The sequence below is a fragment of the Macrotis lagotis genome, chromosome X, assembly GCF_037893015.1.
Source record: "Macrotis lagotis isolate mMagLag1 chromosome X, bilby.v1.9.chrom.fasta, whole genome shotgun sequence".
NCBI classification, from domain to species: domain Eukaryota; kingdom Metazoa; phylum Chordata; class Mammalia; order Peramelemorphia; family Peramelidae; genus Macrotis; species Macrotis lagotis.
The window spans coordinates 143666293-143692509 of record NC_133666.1 but is presented as its reverse complement, the minus strand read 5'-3'; the positions used below and the strand labels follow the sequence as shown (position 1 = coordinate 143692509).

At 40.1% G+C, this 26217-nt stretch overlaps 2 protein-coding genes across 6 annotated transcripts in view; one reads left to right on the top strand and one right to left on the bottom strand.

Annotated features, from left to right (window-relative positions):
- Positions 1 to 11388, top strand: part of DHRS7B (dehydrogenase/reductase 7B) — an 81705-nt gene extending 70317 nt beyond the window's left edge. For all 5 annotated transcript variants that reach the window (XM_074204848.1, XM_074204844.1, XM_074204846.1 and 2 more), the window contains one exon: positions 7112 to 11388. In XM_074204848.1, the coding sequence (XP_074060949.1) occupies positions 7112 to 7317 (206 nt within the window). In that variant the 3' untranslated portion in view covers positions 7318 to 11388. The remainder of the gene's footprint in view (positions 1 to 7111) is intronic.
- On the bottom strand, positions 1982 to 25927 carry TMEM11 (transmembrane protein 11). The gene is given in 3 exon segments (XM_074204850.1): positions 1982 to 14196; positions 25460 to 25606; positions 25608 to 25927. Coding segments are annotated over 3 exon segments (969 nt in total). The 5' UTR covers positions 25913 to 25927; the 3' UTR covers positions 1982 to 13679.
- Positions 25928 to 26217: the final 290 nt, after the last annotated feature.

The window sequence follows — 26217 nt, the reverse complement described above, 5'->3', positions numbered from 1 at the left end:
GATTATTAGATACACTGACTCTAGAGGAGGGCCCCTGTAATAACTGCAGAGCTTGAAAACAACTACTTCCTAACTTGAAGTCTCCAAACCTTCATATCTGACATAAGAATTAATTAAAACTTAAGTTTACTGAATCTGTCACCTTTACTTAAAGGTGACATTTTTCCCTTGGGAAGTGAAAGAGAATTTCCATGTTGTCACAGCAAATGGCTCCCTCTGAATCTGCTGCTGTTTCAGAGATTACAAATTGTTGAAATAATTCTGATAATCTTGCAAGATTTTTGTAGAAAGCAGGGCTGAAACTAACCAGCCTCGGACTCAGCATCAGAGTTTAAACCCTCCATACCTGTGCCTCTCTTGAGGACTATGAATCATGTCTGTCTACCTAGACCTGAAGAACCCACCTTCTCTTTTCTATCTTCATTGGATTTGTCTGTCTTTTGTCTGTCTATGACAAATCCTAGAGACTTCTTTTGCTTAGCTTGAGTACCAGTTCTGGCACTTCCTGTCTTATTGTCACTTTCTTTCCTACAGTTGAACAAATGCATTTGTGGGTGTAAACCTGCTCATTGTTTTAGTGAGAGTGTATAAAATAGAAAATATCCCTCAGGGAGAATGATATGGACACAAGTAAGTATGATTCAAAGACAATGAGAACAAAAGTGTCTAGTCAAAATACTCTAAGAAGAGATAAAGGGAGAGATCATCCTGAGCTGGGGGCTTAGGTGATGCTTTGTAGAGGATGTGGTGGTACTTGAACTGACTTTGGAAGGAAAAGAAGGAGTTTAGAAGGTATGCACATGCATCTAAAATGAGGAGAATAGCAGTAGCAATAATAATAGCAGGCTGAAAAATAGAGTTCATGAGAAGAACAAAATGAAATAAGACTAGAAAAATAGGTTGGATTCAGTTTGTTAAATACCAGGCTGTAGAGTTTGTATTTTCTCTTATGGACAATAGAGAGGGACCTTCTCAAAGTGAGGAGTTTACAATTTAATGCATTTTAGAAAGAAAATTTTGGAAATAACGTGAAGAAGAATGATTTGGAGATCAAAAACTTGAAGCAGGGGCAGAGTGAAAAGAACATTACAATATGTGCTAATTGAAAAGTAGTGAGGACCCAAACTGGGGGGTTGTGTAAGAGAACAAACTTTTATTAAATACCTACTGTGAGCCAAGGACTGTGCTAAGCACCTTACAGTATTATCTCATTGGACCCTTACAACTGCCCTGCAAGGCATGTGCTATTATGTTATAGCAGGCAAAAGGTAAGTGACTTGCCCAGGGACACTATTAGTAACTATCGAAAGTTGGGTTTGAATTCAGGTCTACCTGATTCCAGGCCCATTATGCTACTTAGCATAAGATGGATGAGGTGAGAGAGATTGCGGAGCTGGAATCAACAGGATTTGGGATCAATTGGATATCATAGATCAGGAAGAGGAAAGAGTTAAAAATGTTTCTGAAATTTGGAGCCTACATAAACTAGGAGAATGATGATACCATCAGTTAAAAAGAGGGAAGGCTGTTGGGGAAAATGATAGATACAGGTATGTACATGTGAAGTTTGAGCTACTTACAAGACACTGAGGAGTGAGTGTTAGAAATGTAATACTAGAGTTCAGGAAAGTTATTAAACCACAGATTTTTTTTCTATCATAAAAACCACAACAAGTTCATCAATAACAGAAGTCTATCTTCAGAAGCAAAATATCTGGTAAGATCCATCTATACATATATAGGTACACATACTTTTGTGTGTGTGTGTGTGTGTGTGTGTGTGTGTGTGTGTGTATTCACATGACTTCTTTATTCCTGACCTGTGCTAGAGCATTCAGAGCTTGTATTGGCCTGATCAGCCACAGTGTACACAATGAAACTTGACTCTAATATAATGTTGTCATTTTGGTGCTCTGTAAGAATAAAGGACAACCAATTATATACATATTCATACACGTTGATATATATATATACACATATATATATATATAGTATATATAATATATACACACATTTATAAACACACATATAAGCTTGATTGTCACTTGTCAAGAGTCACAACTTTCTTGTTGGCTTATTTTCTCCCTTATAGCATAAATAATGACATTCAGAGACCTAGGGCTAGTAGATTTGATACTTAAAAAAACTTGCCTTGATGGTGTTCTGAGTTCATTTTCAAATTAGCAACAATGGATATACTTCCATTTGTTTATATTAACAGTAATACAGTGTGAAAAAAATTAGTTTTGACTGTCAATAATAGTTGTTAGTACTTGGTCTTTTGGGTATTCTACTGCCTCTATTTCCTATCAGCTAGTCACATTTCACTTAGAACATCAACAGATTGCTGATTGCAGAGAATGTTTTTATTCTGTACCCCTATTGGTCCTAGGTTTAAATATTGCCTCAGGATCCTAGCTTTGTGACTATTGGCACTCTGGAAAAAGAGGAGGTTAAGTTTGACCTCTGGGGTCCCTTCCATCTCTAAATCTATGATCCTATAACCGTTAAGACCCCTTAATTATAATTTCTAATTCTAACTTTATTCTGTATTTCTAACTGTATTCTGTAATTCTAATGGTAACTGTATTCCCAGTTAATTTCTAGTGAGAAGATTAGTCTGAGAACCCGGACATGTATCTGTGAGTCAGTATCACAGATGAGCATCAAGGCATATTTAGATTAGTTGAAGAAATGTAGCATGGCACAGTGACTAGAGACCTGGCCTCTGATATACACACACACACACACACACACACACACACACACACACACATACATATACACTGGCTGGGAGGTCCTAGCAAGTCATCTAATCGGGAGTTCCAACTTATAAGATTAATAAGGTTTTTGGGGGGAAAGGAAGGGGATTAGGTTCAAAAAGCATTTAGTAATCATTTACTTTTTTACTACTTTTGTACAGATGTTATGCACCGTACAAAAAGAATGGTTTTAACCACTATTAAAATTTGATTTACAACAGATTAACTTTCCTCATTCCCTTCTCTGAACCTTGGATCCCTCAAGTGGGAATGCTAAGAATTGCATTATCTATAGTACAAGGTTTCAAAGCAGATGCCATATAAATATGAATACTGTTATAGTTAACTCATCCATGTAAGATTAATAAGTTCCAGAGAAAGTGCTATTGGCAGGAATTTTCTCCCCTGAGAGTTTATTATACTGTGAAAAAAACATGCGTCTCGATTTCCCTTAGTTGAACAAGTGAAGTCATAAGGTTTGAGGGAACTTCCAGGTCATTCGTTAGTGTATCCATGTCTCTAAGTAGTATTTAATTAAGTCATAGGATCATAGATTTTAATCTGGAAAGGACCTCAGAAGTCATCTAGTACTGAAGATGGAGAAAGCAGGGTTCAACCAAAGGGGGGTGAAAACTCACCATTCTGACTCAGGGAGTTGAAGAAAGGCTTAGATTTTAATTCACAGGTTGCACAAAAGTTCACAAGTTCACAAAAACTTAATAAAGACATTTAAGAAAGAGGAAAGGGAAACAGCCATGAGATGTGTGACTAGGCTTAGTCTCATATGGATCCAGCATGGAGGACAGGTTCAGCCAAACTTTCATAGGGAGTCTAGCCCATCTCCTGTGCAGGAGGGGGGGGGATCAAAGAGTGACCCACATGGACTTTACTGGAGTTAGACCTTGGAAAGACTTTGGAAGGCTAAGGGCCAAGAAGGTGAAGGAGGGGTGGAAGGAATGGGCTGAGGTGACTTTCTAAGATTTTGACAAAATTATATTTGAGAAGGTTAAACTGAACAATGGAGAGGGAATCAGAGGCCCACAGAAAATCAGATAAATACAGATAATAGTTCCTTAATATTATAGGAAAAGCTAGACAAATATTTATCCAGCATTTCTCTTTTTAACATTTTAACTTACTCATTTTATTTCCAACTTCCACATTTTACAGTTAAGGAAACAGGCTCAGAGAGTGACTAGGCTAAGATCCTTTCAGTCTTAATTATCAGAGCTGGAAACCAAACCTAGATTTGATTCTAAATCCCAACACCATTCTGTTTTCTCCAATTATTGGGAGCTCTCTCTCTACCACCACCTCCCACCTTCCCTAGGTCAGGAACTGTCTCTTCCACCTTACTAGCTCTCAGTAGTGCTTAATAAAAGCTTGTTGACTGACTGCACATAAGACCAAAGGAACTTTCAGTGCCTTTTGAAATCCATCCTATTAATCGTTTTCCAAAGTTAGGACACTCCATATAAAACATAGGGACTGTGCCTGAATAACAAAATTATGATGTGGAATGACCTTAAGAGTTAGTTTAGTCTCAGCTTCTGCCTAAAGATTACCTGAAGCCTTTCCTGATGTTCCCTCCCCAGGTTATCTCCCCAGCCTCAGAAATTACTTTGCTTAGATTTATATCTGCTCCCTGTAGAACTCCCTGGGGTAGAGGTGTTGTTCTTACCTCTCTAGATGGATTCACTGCAAACCCAGTAAAACATGCTTTTCCTTTCATCATTCATGCCAGTGATGAAAACATGAAATGGCAACAACCCCTTTGGAATACTATTTTTTTAAATGCATAAAACAAATTTTTAAACAGAAAAATAGTATGCTTTGATCTGCATTTAACTCCATAGTTCCTTCTCTGGATATGGAATTGTCTTTATTGTACTGCTGAACTGAACAAACCATAGTTGATCATTACATAGTGTTGCTATTAGTGTGTACAATATTCTTCTGGTTCTGCTAACTTACTCAGCATCAGTTCATGCAAATCTTCCCAGGCTATTCTGAACTATTATAGAATAATAGTTCCATCACATTCCTATAACACAATTTATTCAGCCATTCCCCAATTGATGGGCATCCCCCCAGTTTCCAGTTCTTTGCCACTGTAAAAAAATGGTTGCTGTAAATATTTTTGTATGAGTTTTTTTATTCTTTTTTGTGATCTTTGAGATAAAGACCTAGTAGTGGTATTGCTAGATCAAAGGGTATGAAGTTTTATTACCCTTTAGGCTTCATTCCAAATTACTCTCCATAATGGTAGGATCAGTTCATAACCCCAACAGTGCATTAAGTGTCCTAGTGTTCCCATATTGGTCATTTTCCTTTTTTTGTCATATTGGCCAATTGGATGGGAGCGAGGTGGTGCCTCAGTTTTAATTTGCTTTTCTCTAATTGATTTGGAGCATTTTTTTCATGACTGTAGCTTTAATTTCAATTGAAAACTGCCTATTCATATCCTTTGATCATTTATCAATTGGGGAATGACTTTTATTCTTATAATTTTAACTCAGTTCTCTATATATTTTAGAAATGAGTCCTTTATCAGAAATACTAGATGTAAAAATTGTTTCCCAACATTTTTCTTCTAATCTTGGTTGCATTGATTTTATTTGTGCAACAACTTTAAAATTATTCATTTTGTATTTTATATTTTATATTGCTTGTTTGTTCATAAACTACTTCCACAGATATGACAGACATACTATTCCTTTTTAATTGGCTTATGATATCACCCTTTAAGTCTAAAGTCAGTACCCATTTCAACCTTAGCTTGGTATAGGATGTAGGATGTGGGTCTATGCCTAGTTTCTCCTATATTATCTTTCAGTTTTCATCAAATAGTGAGTTCTTAACCCAGAAGCTGGAGTCTGAGTTTATCAAACAGATTACTATAGTCCCTTAATATTGTTTCTAATCTATTCCGCTGATCCACCACTCTAGTACCAGACAGTTTTGGTGACTGTTGCTTTATAATAAATTTTAGATTTGGTAGTTAGGTCAACTTTCTTTGCATTCTTTTTTCCCCATTAATTCCCTTAATATTGATATTCTTGATCTTTTATTCCTCCAGAGTAATTTTTTGGTAGTTTGATTGGAATAAGTAATTCAATTTAGCTGCAATTGTCATTTTTATTATTAGCTCAACCTACCCATGATTTTATTTGAAAAATGTTTTGTAATTTTAATTATAATTTTCATATAGTTTCTGAATTTGTCTTGGCAGGTAAATGGAATATATTTCATTGTAGTACCTAAAACATAGAAGTACTTCAACCATAAGCAGATGGGGCACATTGGATAGAGTCTTGGGCCTGTCACTTAACTTTCCTTGACTCAGATGCCTTATTTGTAAAATGGGGATAACACCTCTCACAAAGTGCTTAGCATGAAAAATCAGGGACTATTTTGGGCTATCTGCAATGGAAAATATCACCTGTATCCAAAGAAAGAATTGTGGAGTTTGAACAAAGACCAAAGAGCATTACCTTCAATTTCGGAGGGGGGAAACCCCATTATCTCATTATGTAATTTTGCTATTTCTTATACTTTATTTTTCTTCCTTAAGGATATTTCTATCACATTCAACTTGGATCAATGTATACCATGGAAACAATGTAAAGACTAGCAGACTACCTTCTGTGTGGGTGGGGGAAGGGAAGCAGGAATGGGGAAAAATTGTAAAACTCAAATAAAAATCTTTCTTAAAGGAAAAAAGTGGGGGGGGGTGGCTAGGTGGCACAGTGGATAGAGCACCAGCCCTGGAGTCAGGAATACCTGAGTTCAAATCCGGCCTCAGACACTTAATAATTACCTAGCTGTGTCACCTTGGGCAAGCCACTTAACCCCAGTGCCTTGCAAAAAAAGAACCTAAAAAAGAAAGAAGTGTTTAGCATGGTGCCTGTCACATAGTAAGCTCTTATCATCATCATCATCATCATCAATGAATTGATAAATGAGAGTATAGCCAGTCCCTTTGAGGATATATTTTCAACCAGTTGGGTACTTCCTTGGATTACTGTATAGTATTAGGATAAAGTGAACATCTAAAAACTTGTTCTGGAAGGAATCTTGTGTCTTGCCCAAGGTCACAAAAGTAAATAAAATCAGTGGTGAAGGCATTAATCAAGTACAAATGAGCTAAGCTTCAGTAAACTCTTTCCCTGTTGACCAGCTGGTGCTTCCTACCATGGCATTTAGCTCAGAGAGCCACACAGCAGTGGTAGCAACATCCACCTCCTGAGCACAAGTAGCCTCCTTGTAGGGAAATTTAACCAGCTGATTTTTCTTTCTTCACATTGATTTAAAGTTTTATGTACTAAGATTTCTGACTTTATTTTTAGTTATGGACAAGACGACAGTCAGTGGCAGAAGTCCTGCAGAGGTGGCTCAGACAGTTCTCTCAGCTGTGGGGAAGAAGAAAAAGGAAGTGATGGTAGCAGATCTCCTGCCTGTTTTGGCCATCTTCCTGAGAACTCTGTCTCCTAGGCTCTTCTTCTATATCATGGCATTGAGAGCCAAAAAGGAAAGGAAAGAGAAGAGTTCTTAGTCTCACTTCAGAGAGACTTCATTCAAGACCAAGGACATGTCCTCTGATCTTGGTTTGGTAGTAGTATATGTGACAAATGAACTAATGGAAACTAAAAGGTACAGCTGTTTGCTGCAGATCACTGGGTAGCCTCTTATGGTAGGACAGAGGAATTAAGCAAATTTATGCTGAACGCACAAGAAAAAGTAATGTATCCCAGAAACATGTTTCTCTAATTGTGAAAGAATTTTGTACGATGGAAACAATATGTACCTGCTGGAAAAAAACACATTTCCTCACACTTCCAGGTTGCCAATTTCTACAATCTCATCAATCAATACAAGCCAGAAGGAATATCAGGATTTCTATTCTAGTGGTTTGGCAAGCCTTGGGCTTATCAAAAATTATTTTGCCTCTTAATCTTCAGCATATAACTCATCCTTAATGCTTCCTGGGAGGCACTGATTTGAAAAAACTATTTCTGTTAACTTATTCTTTGGTCCTTGGGGCTTTAAGAAACTCTAGGTCTAGAGTTTCTTCCACTACTCAGGCAAATTATTCTTAAGACAGTTGCCAGGGGTCCTGAAATAACTTGTCCATGATTAGTCAGTGTATATCAGTCAAAATTAGGGCTAGAATTTAGGTCTCCAAGCTCAGCCAAGGTCCTGCCTCTCATTCAACATTTTAGCAGGGGCTTACATTAACTTCTGTGGTGTACTGACCCTGGACATTGAATTTTCAGAAAAATTCAAGTTTCATCCTCACCCAACATGATAACTATAATAAATATAAAGTGGCAAATAGGTTAGAATACACCAGTAGAAATTGAGTATTAGGTAATGCTGGCAATGCTGGCAGTGCATGGTTCGGCTACAGTTCAAAACAAGAATTCACAAATGACATGAATCTGAAAGCAAGCAGTCCAGCCCTTTGGCGGGCATAGTAACTTGTTAGCTCTCAAGACTCTCGGGACCCAAACGGGTCAAATTCTATTCTGAGGCTTAAGGAGCTATTTCTATTTAGACTGACTCCTTTCTTTGGCGGGTCCATTGGAGTTCCTTGCTGCTCTGATTCATAAGCCACAAATCCAGCCAGCACTGAAATTTTTAAGTAAAATTAGCCACATGACATGTGGGAGTGAAGGCTTATTATATAGTTACAATTTCTGGGAAGGAGAATTTGGGTTGAGTTCTTTGTATTCCTACCTCCTCCAACCCAAGGTGTCTTGGACATTACAGGGATTTTTGGTTGTGCTATGGAAGCAGATAAAATGGGGAAGTGGTTCTCTTCCTACCCCAGAATATTTGCAGATGCTTGAACTTGCTGTCTTTTAGGCCCATAACATGAAGAACTTTTCCAGTTTTCTTGACTTGATGGGTCAGTGAAAAAATGACAGATCAGTAATCCAGAGACCTGGATGCTAGTTAGATTTCTTATCCTAATTCTGAATAAATAAAAATTTCCTGTAATTTTCTTTGCTCTGGCTAGTGGTGAATGTGATGTTGTTACATTGTATTCTTTCCTTTCAGGGACTATCCAAAACCAAAAGCACAGCTGTAACTTGTATGTCTGCAGTATTAAATAAGGACATTTACAAGAATGGGGTGTGCTTTCTCTCATTGGATGCTTAGAGCTCCAAGCTCTGCTCAAATACTGTGACTTTTAAAATGAAAGGATAGTGAAAAAGTATGTTGACAAAGGTTTGAGAGTTTACACTGAGCTTTGAGAAAAAGGGTATAGATGGATGCATCAGAGCAGCGCTGCAATCCACTACTGAGGTTTTAACTTGAGATGGACCCTTTGTAACAGTTCTAAAGCCTTTGCTTCCCTCTTCCTGTGATCCCATTCCATCCGGTCTCCTCTGTGACCTCTGCAGGATCAGACACTGTTGGGCAATCTCCTGGATACTTTTTTGCTTCAGATTTTTTAGATACCTCTCTCCCCCATTCCTCCATCCCTCATCAGACCATTCCTCTTTTGCTGGATCCTCCTCCAGATTATGTCTGTGTTCAGTCTTGGGTCCTCTTCTCTCATCCCACTATATTGCTACCCTTGGTGATCACATTATATCCATATTGCTCTCTCTATGCCAACGATTTCAGATCCATCCATCCATCCTGCCCCAATCTCTCTGCTGACCTCTAATCTCCAGCTTTCTTTCAGACAGCTTAAACTGGATATGCATCTTAAATTTACATTAAACCTCTCAGACCCAGAACCTTAGATGTCCTCCTTGAGTCCTCATTCTCCCAACTCCCATATCAGATAACCTCTCAAATAGACCATTCCTGACATTGCCACCAGTCTAGTGCAGGCCCTCATTACCTCATGCCTGAATACTGGGATAACCAGCCCCAAGGGCCTCTCTCTACTTAGATCAGCCATTTAAGCTATTACCTTAAATTAGTGCAGGTCCTGCCACACTGGCTCCCCTAACTCAATCAACTCCCCTGTTATCTCTAGGATCAAAGACACACATTCATTTGACCAAGTCCCCCCCTTCCTGTCCAATCTTCTTGGACCTTACACTGTGATCCAGTGACACCCACCCCACCCCCAGCCTCCTGGCTGTTCCAGGAACAAGACATGCCAGCTCACCATTCTTGAATGCTCTCTCAGACTGCCCTCTGTAGAGGCCACTATCCCACCTCAGCTCTTGACTACTGACTCCCCTCAAGTCCCAGGCTAAATTCCATTTTCTACAGGAAGCCTTCCCCACCTTCTAACTCCAGCTTTGTCCTTCTGGGGATTGTTTCCTATTTGTCCTATATGTAGCTTAAGGGCAGGGACTGTCTTTTTTACCTTTTTTCTGCATTTTCAACCTTTAGCTGTGTCTAGGCTAAGTAGACTCTAAATACTGAAATGTTTTATTATCCAAGCCTCAAATTAAATGGGAGGAAAAGCTGAACTCAGACCCCCCTAATGGCCACCTTAACTGCTTTAGGTTAAAAATTTAAAAGCTTCTCTTTAAAGTTTTGTTAGATCAAAATGAAAATAGTTTTGTTTTTGTTTTGATGGTTTTGCAAGGCAAATGGGGTTAAGTGGCTTGCCTGAGGCCACAGGGCCAGGTAATCATTAAGTGTCTGAGATTGGATTTGAACCCAGGTACTCCTGACTCCGGGGCCAGTGCTTTATCCACTGCACCACCTAACAGCCCCCAAAATAGTTTTAATAGGACTTTTCAATACACAAAATCCATAGATATTATCTTTAGAAGGTGTAAACTCGAAGGGACAGCTGCCTATAAATGAATTCATTCAGATTGCCCAAAGTCCTTTAGTCCCTCATTCCTGGGATTGAATGTGTACCTTGCCAACAATAGAAAAGGCTGATGTTACTGCTGTCCTACACAGCAGCATGGTTCTTACCTTCTTTATCCTGCTATTCTCAAGTCTTCAGAACTCTTCCAATTTCCACACAAAAAAAATCTTTTAGTGTCATAAGAATTTTTAGGCAACCAATCAGGTTCAAGTCATTTTTCCAGGTTTTCTTTCCAAGTCCTACTCTGCTACTTATTTTCCTTCTCCAGCTTATCTTATATAGATTCACTGCATCACCTTTTTTAACCTCATAATTAGTAATCTTCCTACAGAGCTGTTTGCACTAAGCTTCCAGAGCACTGGAGATTATATATGAAGTTTATAAGCAAGTTTACTGTAAACTAGGGTTTCAGAGGACAAAAAGATTTTCATCAAGACTATGTCTTGGTCTTCGTTCTTGATGTAAAGTCTTACACCATCTGTCTAGCATATTCAATCAATGTTTGTTCAATGAATGATTGATGAGATAGGAATGAAGTTGGAAAATATGCCAGGGACATTTACAAATTGGAATAGGTCCAGAAGGGCCACCAAGATGAGGAGAAACTGGGTACCATGCCATACCAGGTTTAGCTAAAGGGACTAATAACACTAATATTGAAAGCAGAGAACACTTGAGGGGAGTAAAGGAATAGATGCCTTCAAGTGTTTAAGGAGCTGTCTTGTGAAAAAGGATTAGGTTTGTTTTGCTTAACCTAAGAAGGCAGAATTAGGAGCAAGGGATTGGAAGAAGCCCCAGAAAGGAAAATTTCTGATCAATGAAAAGGGGGGGGGAAAGAACCTTTTTAATTATGACAGTGATAAGTGCTACCTCAGGAGATAATGGATTTCCCTCTCTTCACTGGAAGCTCCCACATGTTCAGGGGTATTGAAGAAATAATTTTATTTTGTGCCTTAGTTTCCTCATTTGTAAAAAAAGGGTAATACCTGCACAATTTAATAAGGTCATTTTTTGAACCTCAAATGAAATCATGTATATAAAGTACTTTGAAGCAACAAAGTAGTACATAGAAACATCAACGGTATGTTTTCTTATGATCCATTCACCCCAAAAAGCAAAAAAAAATTAATTACCATAATCTAAAATTAGCACTAGGATTGGCATAATACAGGGTAATAGCAGTTATTTCATTGCCCCATCTCTAGAAATAAGAAATTAACATCACAAATGAGTGAGGATGAGCTAAAATGGTTAACCTTCATATTAGGGAGCAAAATTTACAATGGTTTGGTGATAACAGATGCCAGGATAAGAAATTTCCAAGTTTTCTTATTGATGAAGTCCACTACTTATGGAAACACCAAGGATTAAAACTTCCTGTCTTAGTTTTCATGAAAGTGACCATGGAGGCAGCTAAGTAGATAAAGCACTAGCCTTGGAGTCAGGAGGACCAGAGTTCAAATACAGCCTTAGATACTTACCTAGCTGTGTGGCCTTAGGCTAGTCACTTAACCCCTCAAACAAAAAAAGTGATCATCCAGTCTTCTTGGCTACAGAAAATGTAAATAAGATAGTGTTTCAGAATTTGGGTTATTCTCTTTACAAAACATACCTTGTCAAATGCTGCTCAGGAAGTAGTGATAAAAACAGATTCTATTTCAAAGGTAAGAGCTTCTTCCTAATACCTCCTAAGCTTGCAACAGTTATCTTCCATTGCTCAAGTGAAGACCTACCTGCTCCAAGCCACTATACCATCTGAAATTTGATTTGCAAATAGAACATTTCCAAACAGAGCAAGTGGCTTCCTTCCCAAGTCAGGACCTGTTACATAAGCATTTGTCATTCAAGCAAAACAGGATTTCCAAGTAGGTAACAAGCTTCTAGATCCCTGAGAGAGATCATCACGACAGGATTTCAATTAGCTCTTCTGAATCAAATAGGAGATTGGATATTACTTTCCCTTTGGCCAGTGGCAAATCACCTGCAAAAGCTCACTGTTAAACTCACTGCTAAATATCCCAACACCATTTTGCTACCCAACCTCAAGTCAGAAAATGAAATGTTTAGGCATTCAAACTCTAAAGATAGTTTTGGCAGTTTTAAAACCTTAAATCTAAACTGGCAGTCTAGCAACTGGCCACAGAAGAGGAAAAACAAGTATTGATCACCTAGGATAAATGAGCAGAGAAATCTTTAAACAGTTTAAACAACTGCTGGGGCAGGAGTTTCTAATCTTTTTAAGAGATTTTTTTAGGTGCTGCTAGGTAGCAGTGGTAGAGCACTAGCCCAGAGTGAGGAGGACCTGAATTCAAATTTGAGCTCAGACACTTAAGAATTGTCTAGCTGTGTGACCTTAGGCAAGTCACTTAACCCCACTGCCTAAAATTAAATGATTTTTTTTCACACTTCCTGGACATCTTGAATGTCACTAAGGAGTAGTCCAGAGAAAGAAGGATGAGTACCTTGCTGGCAGTGTGATACACCCCTCTTCTCTCCTCCACAGAATCAAGTAAAGCTTTGTAATCTACTGGATAGAGACCCTTTGGCTGACTACACCCACCCCATTCAAATGGATTTCACTGTGGTGCAGAAGGCCCTTCTCATAAAGTAAACTTCTAAGATTCAAACAAAAACACAACTTGTCCCTCAGTTGAACCTTATTAGTCTCAGCTGGAAGCCACCATCCTAAAGCAGATCCATAAAAAAAGTAGGGAAATATAAAAGCATGGAGAGAGAGAGAACACTTGAAATGCTCATTATTTTAATGGTCAATAGCTTCTGGCTGGCTCTGGATGGTACAGTTAAACAATATACTTGAAAGGTTCCCCCCTCCCCCAAAAAAGCATTTCACACCCCCTTAGAGTTTGCTTCCACTGACATTCCACTGCTCAGACCTCCACAGCCTAGAACATGTCTTGAGTCACTGCAGATCCACATTTTAGTGTGAGCTGAAAATCCCTTGGTGTAGCAGTGATTTGTCTTACTGTGAAAAATAAAATATTCAACCAAACACCTTCCCAGTTCTCCACTGCATTTCAGAGGAAAAAAAATGTTACTGTGGAAATCTTAATACATTGTTGTCTTTTGTGGGTGTTCCTCTCTCTCTCCCTTGTCTACTGAAATCATACAGCATAAAGCTCGTAAATCTTCTTTACACAGTACACCAGGGCAGCGAGTGCTATTGTATTATGCAGTCTCTTTCTGTGCAGATCATCCTTCCTTACCAACACCACAGGAGTGGAGGAAGTGAGCGTATGCAGAGGCAGTCGGGAAAGTTTATAGGCATCATACTCCACTTGATACTTGCAGCAGGGGTCAAACTGCCAGGAGATTCCATAGAGGGTGCAACAGGCCATGCTCAGCACGCCAGCAGGCAGGGAGATGTAATGGGAATAATCTAAGGGAAGTGCCAACGGGGTGAAGAGGCAGGCGCTGCCTGCCAGCACGGCTGTCTTGTGCAGGCAGTTCCCAACAGTGATCCATCGGGCAGTCTCATCACCAATCCGGGTGGGCTCTATAACTATGTATTTGTACTGCGCCTCTAGAGCCTGTTCCAACTCGTACTCAAACTGGTCTTGGGCATTTTCTCCATTGTAGATTTCATGAACGATGTAACACTCTGTGGCAGACAAGGTTACCCTGTTAAGGAGAGAAAAATGAGAATTAAAAAGAAAAAATGGATTTGCTTAATTTCAACAATGCCGGCATCCTAGAGAGGAGTTAGGAGGGTGAAGTTCAGTTTAAATGTGAAAAGATCCAACACCTTCAAAATGCCTCCAGGGATACTCTAAATTAGAATTTAATAAGGGACCCCAAAATCTAGGAAAACTTCCTAATATAAAGCATGCCAGCTTTAGGTCTGTCTTGCTGCAGATAAAAAAGTAGAGTTCAGTTAAAAAGTTGGGGGAGGATACAGAAGGCAAGAATTATATCTCTGGAGGCTATTACAACAGGCTAAAAAAAAAGTGCATAAAACTAAATTTACTTATTTAAGGCATTATCCCAAAAGAGAGTAGAAAGTCAATACACACTGATAAAAAGGTAATGTTATAACACACTGCCCTCACGTGCTCAAAGGAAGTCATCTTTGTCTCTAAGAACAAAGGATACAATGGTACAATTTAGTCTTTAGTGATTGAGCACAAAGCATCCTCTGGCATGGATGTCAGAAGACCAAATGACCAGAACTCCTCAAAAGCTGCAACAACAGCCCTACTGTCTCCTTTCAATCACTGCCCAAATACCTGTTCAATAGATTCAAGGACGTTAAGGTTTTTAATAAACTAAAGTAAACATGGATATCCAAAACAAGCTAATATATTGCAAGTTTTTTCTTGGGTTTCAATTTGAAAACTGCTTTTCTTGAAGAACTACAAACTTTTTATTATAAAATTTTTCTACATGCAAGATTTTTGGAGAACTATTAACTTCCTTCCTGGAGATTGACAAACTTGAATGGAGGGGAGAAGGTGTTATCACCAAAACAGAAATTAGCCAGTTATTCACTACTTATAATTAATACCCAGAACATATCCCATTAGCTATAACCCAGCAAACCACTTATTGTAGGGCATTTCAAATAATCATTGACACTGGAAAAGACCATCCTTTGATTCAGCTTCAGTCCACTGCAGAAAATACTGTATTCAATTTTATATTGCAAGTATTAAACAGAGCACCATGGTTAGATTCTTAAGGTAAATTCAAGCTTATTATCCGATGGGGAAATGAGACATCAAATTATTCACCTATTATTTTTTGAAATCTTGTGGGTGAAATCAGGAAAAGCTTCACTAAGAATAGAATAAAAACAGCTGATTATCCATGTAAGTGCTTTAAGGTTTACAAAGCACTTTATCTCATTTCATTTGACAGATACAAAACCCTGTGAGTTGCATGTTTTATCATCAACTCTTATTGTGGGACTATCTGAAGAATTCAAACATGCCTCTTCATAGCTACAAGTCCAACACTTCTCACTATGGAGACACCAACTTCTGATTGATACCAATCCATCATTCAAACTAACACTCTTTGGGTCCAGTTGCTCAATGTCAAATAGTGAAATTGCCATCATCATTCCCTCCTGTCCATAAGAATATCAGGACAGAATCTTATCAAATACTCTGCTAAATGAAACAAGACTACAACAGTTTTCTGATGTACCAGTTTTCAGATTCCTATCAAGGAAGGAGATAGGCTGCTGTGATTTTAAGGTACTTATGCTAGCAGTAATTACTATTTTCTACATACTAATCAAGATTGATCTCTAAGAAATCTGGAACGATGCCCAAAGGGCAACAAAAATGAGCATACACTTTGACCTAGCAATACCACTACTGGGTCTATACCCTGAAGAGATGATGAAAAAGGGTAAAAACATCACTTGTACAAAAATATTCATAGCAGCCCTGTTTGTGGTGGCAGAGAATTGGAAATCAAGTAAATGTCCTTCAATTGGGGAATGGCATTAATAAACTGTGGTATATGTATGTCATGGAACACTGCTGTTCTATTAGAAACCAGGAGGGATGGGATTTCTGGGAAGCCTGGAGGGATTTGCAACAAACTGATGCTGAGTGAGATGAGCAGAACCAGAAAAACACTGTACATCCTAATAGCAACATGGGGGTGTTCAACCTTAAAGGACTCACTCATTCCATCAGTGCAACAATCGGGAACAATTTTGGGCTGTCTGGAATGGAGAATACCATATCTGTATCCAGAGAAAGAGCCGTGGATTTTGAACAAAGTTCAAGGACTATTCCCTTTAATTTAGGGAAAAAAAGATCTTATGGTCTAATCTTGTTATCTCTTGGACTTTTTGTCTCTTCCTTGAGGATATGATTTATCTCTCATCACACTAAATTTGGATCAAGGTACAACATGGAAACAAAGTAAAGACTGACAGATGGCTTTCCGTGGTGGGGTGGAGGGAAGTAAGATGGGGGGGGAAATTGTAAAACTTAAATAATATCTTTAATTTAAAAAAATAGTGAAAGATTGATTTCTAAGCTAAACTGGTTAATAAATACCATTTTGAATAACAACAAATAAAAGGTTATTTGGAATACTATAACAAAAGATCTAGAATAAAATTTATTCATTTTCCTAATTAGCTACATGTGAGAGATATCTGACTCGAACTTTTTTAGGCTTGCAATTTAGTTTTTTTTTTAACATTTTTTGTTTTTACACTGTTCACATTTTCCCCTGTATACCTTCCCATCCACCCCTTTGCCAGTGAACCTGTCCTTATAACAAGGCAGAGAACAGGCAGTATAAAGTCCCCTGGAAATCATTTGATTTGGTGCTGCCCTGGCAAACAGGGACTCAAAAATTCAATAAATCTTGGAGCTTTTTAGGAGTGAATTAAGTATTTGATTAAATATAACAGGTGAATGATTTTATAAACATAAATGGCATTTGGCAGAAAACGTTTCCCATTCCTGCCTTATAACAAAGAATCAGATCTACTATTTATAACCAAATCCTTACCCTCCATCATCAATAAGAAAGCAAATAAAGTCTAATACACAGTGTGTAAACTGAGAATGTCAGGGTACAAAGAAAAAGGGCCAGTGCCTGTAATGTATTAAAATAGCAGATTACCAAAGTTACTCAGGTTAAGTCAACTTTTCAAAAGCCTTAGGCAAAGTTTAGTTTTAGTCTACTTTCAAGTTAATTAGGGTAAATAACTGATTAGCTCTCCCACAGGCTCCCATCAAAATCAAAAGTAGTTATTAATGGACTGATAAAGCTGTCACTGGATGTAAAGTGTATTAGAATGGACAGCACAATAAGCAGTAGGTTTGAGTTGTGTGTGCCTGTGAGCCTAGAAAAAACCCTTTTATTCTAGGGAATGAAATTGTTTATTACTTTTGGCTAAAAATAGACTAGTCCATTCTAATTAAGTTGTGTGCTAAATTCAATTTAGTATATTCTAAAGGTGGCAATCATGGGAATTAACCAGGTGGTAGACTATCTGCAGTGCTATGAAGACAAATTAGTTCCCTAAAGGCAGTTGGGCTACATAAATATGATGGGTTGTTAAAATGTTTCCAACTATGTGTTGCCAAAACAGCTTGTTCACAGTGCAAAAATAGCAGAGTCTAAATCTATCATCAGTTCCTTACTGAGGGGTAAATTAATAATTATAAGCAGGTAGAAATCTTGAATAGGTTGAATTTTGCATAAATGGGTCTTAATTCTGAAGTGTATGAAAACTTAAGTTCACAGAATCTCAGACCTAGACATTTTCTCTGGATTTTCAAAAGCATGAGCCAAAAAAGGAGTCTATGATCCAAAGAAGAAAAACATCAAGAAAGAAGAGTTCTTAAAAAAAGAGAGGAGCGGCTAGTTGGCGCAGTGGACAGAGCACCGGCCCTGGAGTCAGGAGTACCTGAGTTCAAATCTGGCCTCAGACACTTAATAATAACCTAGCTGTGTGGCCTTGGGCAAGCCACTTAACCCCATTTGCCTTGCAAAAAAACTTAAAAAAAAATATCAATCAAGGTTAGATTAAAAGTCCTGGGACTCAACTGATTTAAGGGTTGAAAAATCAAAAAATTCTATCACTCAATGGAGGAACTTCTTTGGTCAAGGTGTCTCCACATCCTCAAACAAACAGATGTCTCAATTACAGCTTTTTTAACAAGTTTTGGCTAATATCTCAACTCCTCCAAATGAAGTCTGTTTCTTCTTCTAAAGATTAACTTTTTTTTTTGTGAAGTGGACTCCTTTGGCCATCTACCAAAGCCTACAAATAATATTCTTAAATGGATATTTTAAAAATAGGATTACAGAGCAAACTAAATTATACACTATTTCCTTTTCCTAAGACTACAAATCAAAATCACAATACCTTAAAAGTTATTTCTCTTGCAAACATACATCTTTGAGCAGTCATTCCTCAGCCCAATCACATTTTCCCAATCTGAGTTCCCTCCCATTCTTTTCTACTCCTGAAGAGTCACTGTCTTTGACAGAAATAGTAGTAAAATACTCACCCAAAATTATTTCCCCAGGGGCCCAATATGTGAAAAAAAAAACAGGGAGACAAACAAGCTAATATTTTCATTTTGGTTCCTCTGAAGAACTAGGTATTTAAAATTAAAGTTACTGCTGAAAATGATGAAACTCAATGATAGGCATCAGTCCTTTGAAACTGAAGTTTTCCATCCTAGCACAATCTGTGCTAGTTCAATTATCATGCAATTTCTGGTAGCTTTGTGAATAGATATCTCTCTTTTTTATCAGGATGTAATACATATCATTACCTATTCTACTAGGTTACCCTATAGGAAAGCTACATTCTATGCCTGAAAATAAGATTTGTATAATCCTTAGCATTTGGGTTAGAGGAAAATAAAAATTACTAGAAGGCAAATCCAATTTGTTAGCACATGCACTTGGGTATATAGCACAAATACATTTTTTTTTAGTTTTTTTGCAAAGCAGTGGGGTTAAGTGGCTTGCCCAGGGCCACACGGCTAGATAATTTTAAGTGTCTGAGGCAAAATTTGAACTCAGGTAGTACTCCTGACTCCAGGGCAGGTGCTGTATCCCCTGCGCCACCTAGCTGCCCCCAATTAAATACATTTTTAAATTATTTAATATTTCAATACAACTATAAGTCGTATCCTGCCATCATGCCTTCTTCCCTGAGTTCCTGAAAAGCATTAGAGAATCCACTGTTAAGAAAACAGACACTATTTGCAAAGAACCAAAACAATGTGAACTTGAGGAATACTACTCAAAATAAAAGGTCATAGAATCTCAGAGGTGGAAGAAGTCACAAAACTCACAGAAATTCAGCCTATTAGAACAATGATGTCCTCTACACCATCTCAACTAAGAGTCAAAGGAGGAACTTACTACATCTCCTGAGGGCAGCCTATTCCACTTTTTTGGATTACCATCTAAGGGCATTTTCCTCTTCAATCAGGTCTAAATTTACCTCTTAAATTTGTACCCATTGTTCCTACTTCTAAGAACACTGCCACAAATCACTTAAGTCCCTCTTTGACCAGACTTCCTCTCAAATATCTAGACATTAATCATCACTGTATCCTTCAACTAATTCTAATATACCATGGTCTCAAGGGTCCTGTCAACCTGAATGTCTTGCTTTGGATGTCTCTGGCTAATAGACATTTTCTGCTTGAAAATAAAAAATCCAAAGTCAAGGAAAGTTGTCCAACAAATAACACCAGCAACTCAGAGGGTAAAGATTAAAAGGCAGAGAGATGCTCAAAGAAGACTGGGGCATGAAAGTCAATGGCAGCATCTTATGGGGACCTGAAAAGAGCTATCTATTCATCCCTACAAGAGAATTAATAGACCTGCCTGGAAAGGAAGTGATTTTATATGCTCTTTCTCCTCCAGAGGTGTACTACCCCCAAACTCCTTTGACCAGTCCACAAATAGGCAGACACACAAGCTCTTCCCTCTATAAGACAATGTATCTCTTGCCTTTCTTGGACACTCTGCTCATCTCTGCTTCCTAGAGTCCTTATCTGCCTTCAGGCATGACTCAGATCACACCTACTCCTATTAGAGGCTTTTCCTGATCCCTAATAACTTAGTGATTTCTCTTTCTTGAAATTATTCTGCCTTATTTTATATATACTTCCATGTATTCAAGCTTCATCTCCTGCCCCTTTGGAGCCTCATCCTTGAGGACAGGCTGATAATATTTTTGTCTTTGTGCCCCTCTCAATCCTGGTAGCAGACACTGTTTTGTGAATCAACTGGCTTTCCAGAATTTTATAAGGGACAAGTATAAATTTAAGTCAATATATTAAAACCAAAGACAACAAATAATCTGTCAGAATTCGTTTAGGTCAGAGTAGACAGTCCATAAAATTCACATTTTAAATAATGCTCTGCTACTTCTAACATGGATTATTAGAACTGTGAAAGGCTGCCAAGATCATGTTGTTTGTCGGTTCAGCTCCGAACTCCTGATACTGATTTTCATCCTTAGTTAGGAAATGAAAATAGTTCCACTGCTCCACTGAGGAAGTTATTTCTAATTTCTAGTTATCACCCAACAACACACAGTACTCTTCTAAAAGTCACATAATCTAAATGAATGGACAAACAGAAACCAACAAGTAGTTAACATTACTTTATACTTTGACTGATGCTTAGTTTCATTGGCCAACTTTCCCCCAAAATCAATCAGTAGTTTGCAATAAAATGTGTAAAGTTCATTAAGTCTACCTTGGTTCTAGAAAGTGGAAGATAAAAGTTTCTATCTTTGGGAGCTTTAGGCTTCTGACAAAAAACAACTCATCTACTTTTAAAAGTTTGGATGATATTCTGAAATGATTTTCACTGCAGGTATTAAATGTATATTAAGAATCAACATTGGGCGGTTAGGTGGCACAGTAGATAGAGCAGCAGCCCTGGAGTCAGGAATCCCTGAGTTCAAATCTGGCCTCAGACAGACACTTAATAATTACCTAGATGTGTGGCCTTGGGCAAGCCACTTAACCCCATTGCCTTGCAAAAACTAAAAAAAAAAAAAACAAAAAAAAAAACCAACATTAAAATACACAAATACACATGGCCCCTATAGTGCTACCATAAACATCCTCCTTCCCCCTTTCAGTTCTTAATAAAGAACCATCTACCACAAGTATAGATGTGGAAATGTCCATTAACATGAAACCAAATACCTATCAATAATCTTGACATTCATTCTCAGATCTATCAAAATCGGAATTTAGGGCATACTCCCATTCCTAGACAGGCATTGTGTTATCATTTCACCCCTAAAGACCCTTTTTTACTTTTGGTACAGGCCTTCACACACCCTAGGAGCCTCCCAGCTCCACCTAGAGGCCTTTTAAAATTGAATTCAAATTAGTTTCTTCCATATTGTTTTTATGGACTTGATTCAATTCATTTCTCTGCTTTCACTGTATATTGTTAACTCTTAATTTTCTCCATTCCTGGCAGAAGTAGGGATGGGGGTTATTTACATGTGCATACAAACCCTTTGTAGCTGGTTAATTCTGAAATTCTTTTCCATTTCCTGAATACTACATGTAGAAACAACTGTGAGTCCACTTCAGATAATGGCAGTTAAGGAGCTTGGTAGAATTGGGCTGAAGGCAGTACCAACTTGTAAATGAAAATTTCCAAGGTAACTCATGAGTGTAATTTATATCAAGGTTAATAGAGTTGTCTGTAGGAGCAGACCTAGAGTTCCTTTGTCCACAAGTGTTTGCCCATGATTTATTATCTTCTCTTTTAACTATAAGCTTTCCCCATCCTAAAAATATCTTTTCCCCACCCTATAAATTCCCCTCAGACCCACTTCACCCAAGTAAATAGAACAAAAGGGTTTTCAAGCATCTACTACATAAAATAAAATATGCCTATAATGTGAACAGTAAAGCATTGCTGAGATAGCATTGCCATCCAATGGGGGTCCTGAAAAAAAGACTAGGAGTTACTTTCTATTAAGTAAGCCTAACCTAAATTAACACTTAAAAACTGTCCCCCTAGAGGTATAGAGCAACTCAATGATCAAAAGTATATATTTTATCTACTTCAGAATTAAAGACCAGTAAGGCAGAAAGTTGTATGTTATAAAGACCAAAAGATTAACAATTCAGATGTTCCTAGCAACTGTTCTATTACTCCAAATATCACAATCTTGCACCTTTCAAAGGAAACAAGGGTACAGGAAAATATCTTCCTGTCCTTTCCATTGGCAACTGCAGTGACCAAAACATGCATAGCAACTTACATGCTACTGAAACATGAGCAGATGTTGGGAAATGAAGGGGACTGGGAGGAGGGAATGTCAAGAGTGCTAGACACTGGTAATACTCCAGAGAACTTCAAGCTCTGGGAGGTCTGGAGAGAGACTATTAGTTTCCAAGAACTAGGGATTACAGCTTCCTTTGGCCAAACCTTTCTCCTCCAGGTACATATAGACTTAATATTAAGGTATCACAAATAAACCTCCGCTGGCTAAAGGCAATGTCTCCTCATAGGTGAAACTGGGAAGGAGAAACAGTAAAGCAATTGGGAGTTCACATAATCACCAGAATACCTCTAGAAAGGGGAGATTCCATCTTTTTTTTTCCTTTACTCATTTTTCAAAATTATTTCAGTTTGCTGACTGAACAATGCCTTCCTTCACAAGCCAATTTAAAGACTAAGTTAATGTCCAGGTTCATTTCTTTAATTTTCAGCTTCATAAGCCTCAAAACAGGCAATTAGGTGACCATTCTCATTTCAGAAATGTCTGATCATATATAAAAAAAGCATTAAATGTTTTATACTAGGCAGCAGTTTGTCAGCATTAATTCAAAAAACTTTTCATCTCACAAATTGGTGAGGCACCTCATTTCCAACCTTCAACTAAAATGAACCCAAGCAAATATCCTAATGGTCACATCCAACTCCAAGAATATGAATACAGCAACTGGGTGCCTACTTAAGTGAACTAGGAATCTAGCCTTTGTTTGGCTTGCTAAGCAGAACACAACACAGACCTTTTAAAACATCTAAAGGCTTGAGATTTAATCCTTGATAGTCATGAGCAAAAAATACACTTGGTGGTCTTTTCCAAATCAGTCATGGAAAAAGTTATACCACAAAGCCACTTATAAAAATTCAAGAGTCTCTCTGATGAGATGCCAGAATAGGGATCTCAAAGTGCCTTCCAGCTTTCAAATCTAAAACGAAAAATGCCAATCAGGACAGAAGTACAATGACCAAAAAAGTCAACATTTCTAGGACCTGCCAATATTGTTCTTTTCAATGTCCCTTTAATGACCAAGATATTCAACATGAGTACTAACCTAAAAACCATTTCACCATCAAAATACAAGTCAAATAAAAAGTAGTTTGGATCAATCAAGTTCCATCTAAAAAAAAGATGTGATCCTGAAAGACTTGAAAATAATCCTATCCAAATCCTTGCTTCCTAAAAGATGATTCTATAACATGGAGAGGTAGTGGAGGAGTATATCCTGGGAGAGGCTCTTTCTTTTTTTTTTTTAAAGGCACCTCTGGGCTTAGTAAGAAAATGACTTTTACCCTGGAGAAATAAAAATTGAAACCACCCTGGAGGCCCATTTACCTACAAATCTGAAATATTGCTGGCCTTTGAAGGCTCATAAATAGTAGCTGCAATAACAGCAAAAAAGAACAGGGTGCAAAGAAAATCCATTCAGTCAACTATAAAGAAGGAACCCCAAACAAATGACTATACTCACATTCAAACCATCACTGATGGAAGCAAACTCTTAAGGCCCCTGCCTTAGTCTAAGCAGCAAACATAGGGAAAGTAGAGCTGTGATCTGTTCCAAGTTGGCCCATGTATTGCAGAACACACAGATACCTGCACTGTTCTGTCCTAGGTGTGCAAGTTTGTCTCAAAGAATCCGACGGAACAAGTGGCATTCTGTTTGGTGCTCTTGCAGCCAGTGTGCTGAATTTTAGACAAGAATTCAGGTTACAGCTCAGAGTCTGCTGTTCTTCATTATAAACATGGTTGGATCCCTAGATTTAATGGAATATGTGAGAAGGAATTATTAAGAGTCCAACTAGAATGGAGAACAAAGCAACATGCAAATAGCAGCTATCATTTTTCACTATTTCCACCCCCTCTATTTCCCCCTACACCTGAGTGAATCCAGACTCCACTAACATTGTAAACGTGGTTTAAATAGTTTCTGGAAAAGTTATATCACAATGGATATGCAGAATCTCTAACGGTAATAGCGTGAATAGAAAGTCTAGCCCTTCCATTCTAAGACAAACTTCAGTTTTCGGAATGCTAGTTAGTGCATTAGGTTTTCCCAGTCTCCATCCATGCCCCACACACTAGACAAATGTTTCTTCAGAATTCCACCACCAACCAGATGCCAGTCAAGTAAACCCAGCAACTGGTCTTAAAAGTGAATGAGAAATTTAGAGCTGTAATTTTAATCAGTGCAAACCGGACATGGAACAAAGTCATTTAGAAGAGCCTTAAAATAGTCTACTTCAGTCATAAGACTCAATAACATGCAACCATTATAATTTATGGTGATGTGTAATCAATTAAAATCTACCCTGCCCTTCGAGTAGTCTTCCCACCAGCCAAGCCAGATCTGTAGGTGTGCCCCAGAAAGGCGCTGACAAGCTAGGTCTCCATGGCAGGGTTCTGCTTGCACCCCTGCTTCTGGAGTGGGAGGTGGGTCTTTGGGGAAGCTGAGAGCCGGGGGCCTGCTGCCCAAGCAAACCTAGCCGAACTTCCCCGAACACGCAGGTCATCTTCCGCCGAGCCAGGACACACTGGGGGAAGGAGAAAGGCGCCGGAGAAACCAGAAAACCAAATGCCCCGCTTCCAGGAGGCACTCACCCACCGGTTTGAATGGGTTCTTCCCTGGATTCGTGTTTTAGCGTTCAATAAAAGGCACAAACACTCGTCGCTGCCCTGTGGGGGGGTCCGGGAGCCCGACCACGCCGCCAACAGCAGCCCGCGGCGGGCCCGGGGGGCCCGGGTCGCCGCCACAGGCCAGCCCCGGTGGCCGCCGCGCCCGGGGCCCGCGGGGCCGGCGGGGAAGGTCACGGGCCGGAGGGCGCCCGGTGCCCGCCGCGGGGCGGCGCTGACCTTGCCGCCGCGCCCCCGGCCCCGCGCCCGCGCCCCTCCGCACCCGCGTGGGGGAGGGGCGCCCCGAGCCCGGCCCCGCGCCCTCCCCCCTCCCGCCCCCGGCTCGGACTGCGGGCGCCCTCGGAAGACAGCCGGGGCCGAGCGGGCGGGAGGAGGAGTCCGGGGAACTGCGGGGCAGGCGGGAGCAGGGCCAGGCGCCGGGGCCCCCGCAACGCCGCTCGGCTCCCCACACCTTCCGCCGCCGGCCGGGGCGAGCCGCGGCTCCCCCGGACTCACCTCTCTCGGCTACTGCCGCCGCTGCTGCCCGGGCCAAGGCGCCTCCTTCCCCAAGCGGCCATCTTGGAGACACTCGGTTCGCAAATGTCTCCGCCAAGGCGGCCGAGGGGAACCGGGAGGACCGAAGGGAAATGTAGTCCTGCCCTTGAGCCGGAGCAGCCCCGGTGTGGAAGCCCGAATCGAGCGGGAACTACAAGGCCCACGGTGCACCGCGCCACCTCGCCAGGCGGCCTGCTCGCAAGATCGCTGGGAAATGTAGTCCGGACCCTGAGGGAGGAGGGCCACGAGGGCAGGAGAGGCGCCTTCCGGGCCGGTGTTGGGCGCCAAATCCGCCCTCCTCCAGCCGAGCCTTCCAGAGAGTTCAGACGCAAAGGCCCGGCGGGCGCCGCACGCCGCCGGCCCCGGGAAAGAAAGGCCGAGGGGCCGCGCGGGAGAGCCTAGAAGTCCCAGCATGCAGCGGGGAGGCGCTCCTCCGCCCCGCCCCCAGCCTCCCGCCGGCCCCGCTCCCACGCCGCCGCCGGCCGCCTGCTTCGGGCTAGGCCTGAGAGCGGCGGGCCGGCCCGAGCCCCGCCCCTTCCGGCGCCTCCCTCCCGGAGAGCCCCTGCCCTTCGCCGCCTCTGCCCGCTGAGGTCCCCGCGGAGGGAAGCTGCCCCCCCCCCCCGTCACCCTGCCCCCTCCTTCCTCTTCCCTTCATTCATCCCCCTTCACCCACTCCCCTTCCCGCCTTTCACTCCTCTACCCATTCATCCAGCCCCGTC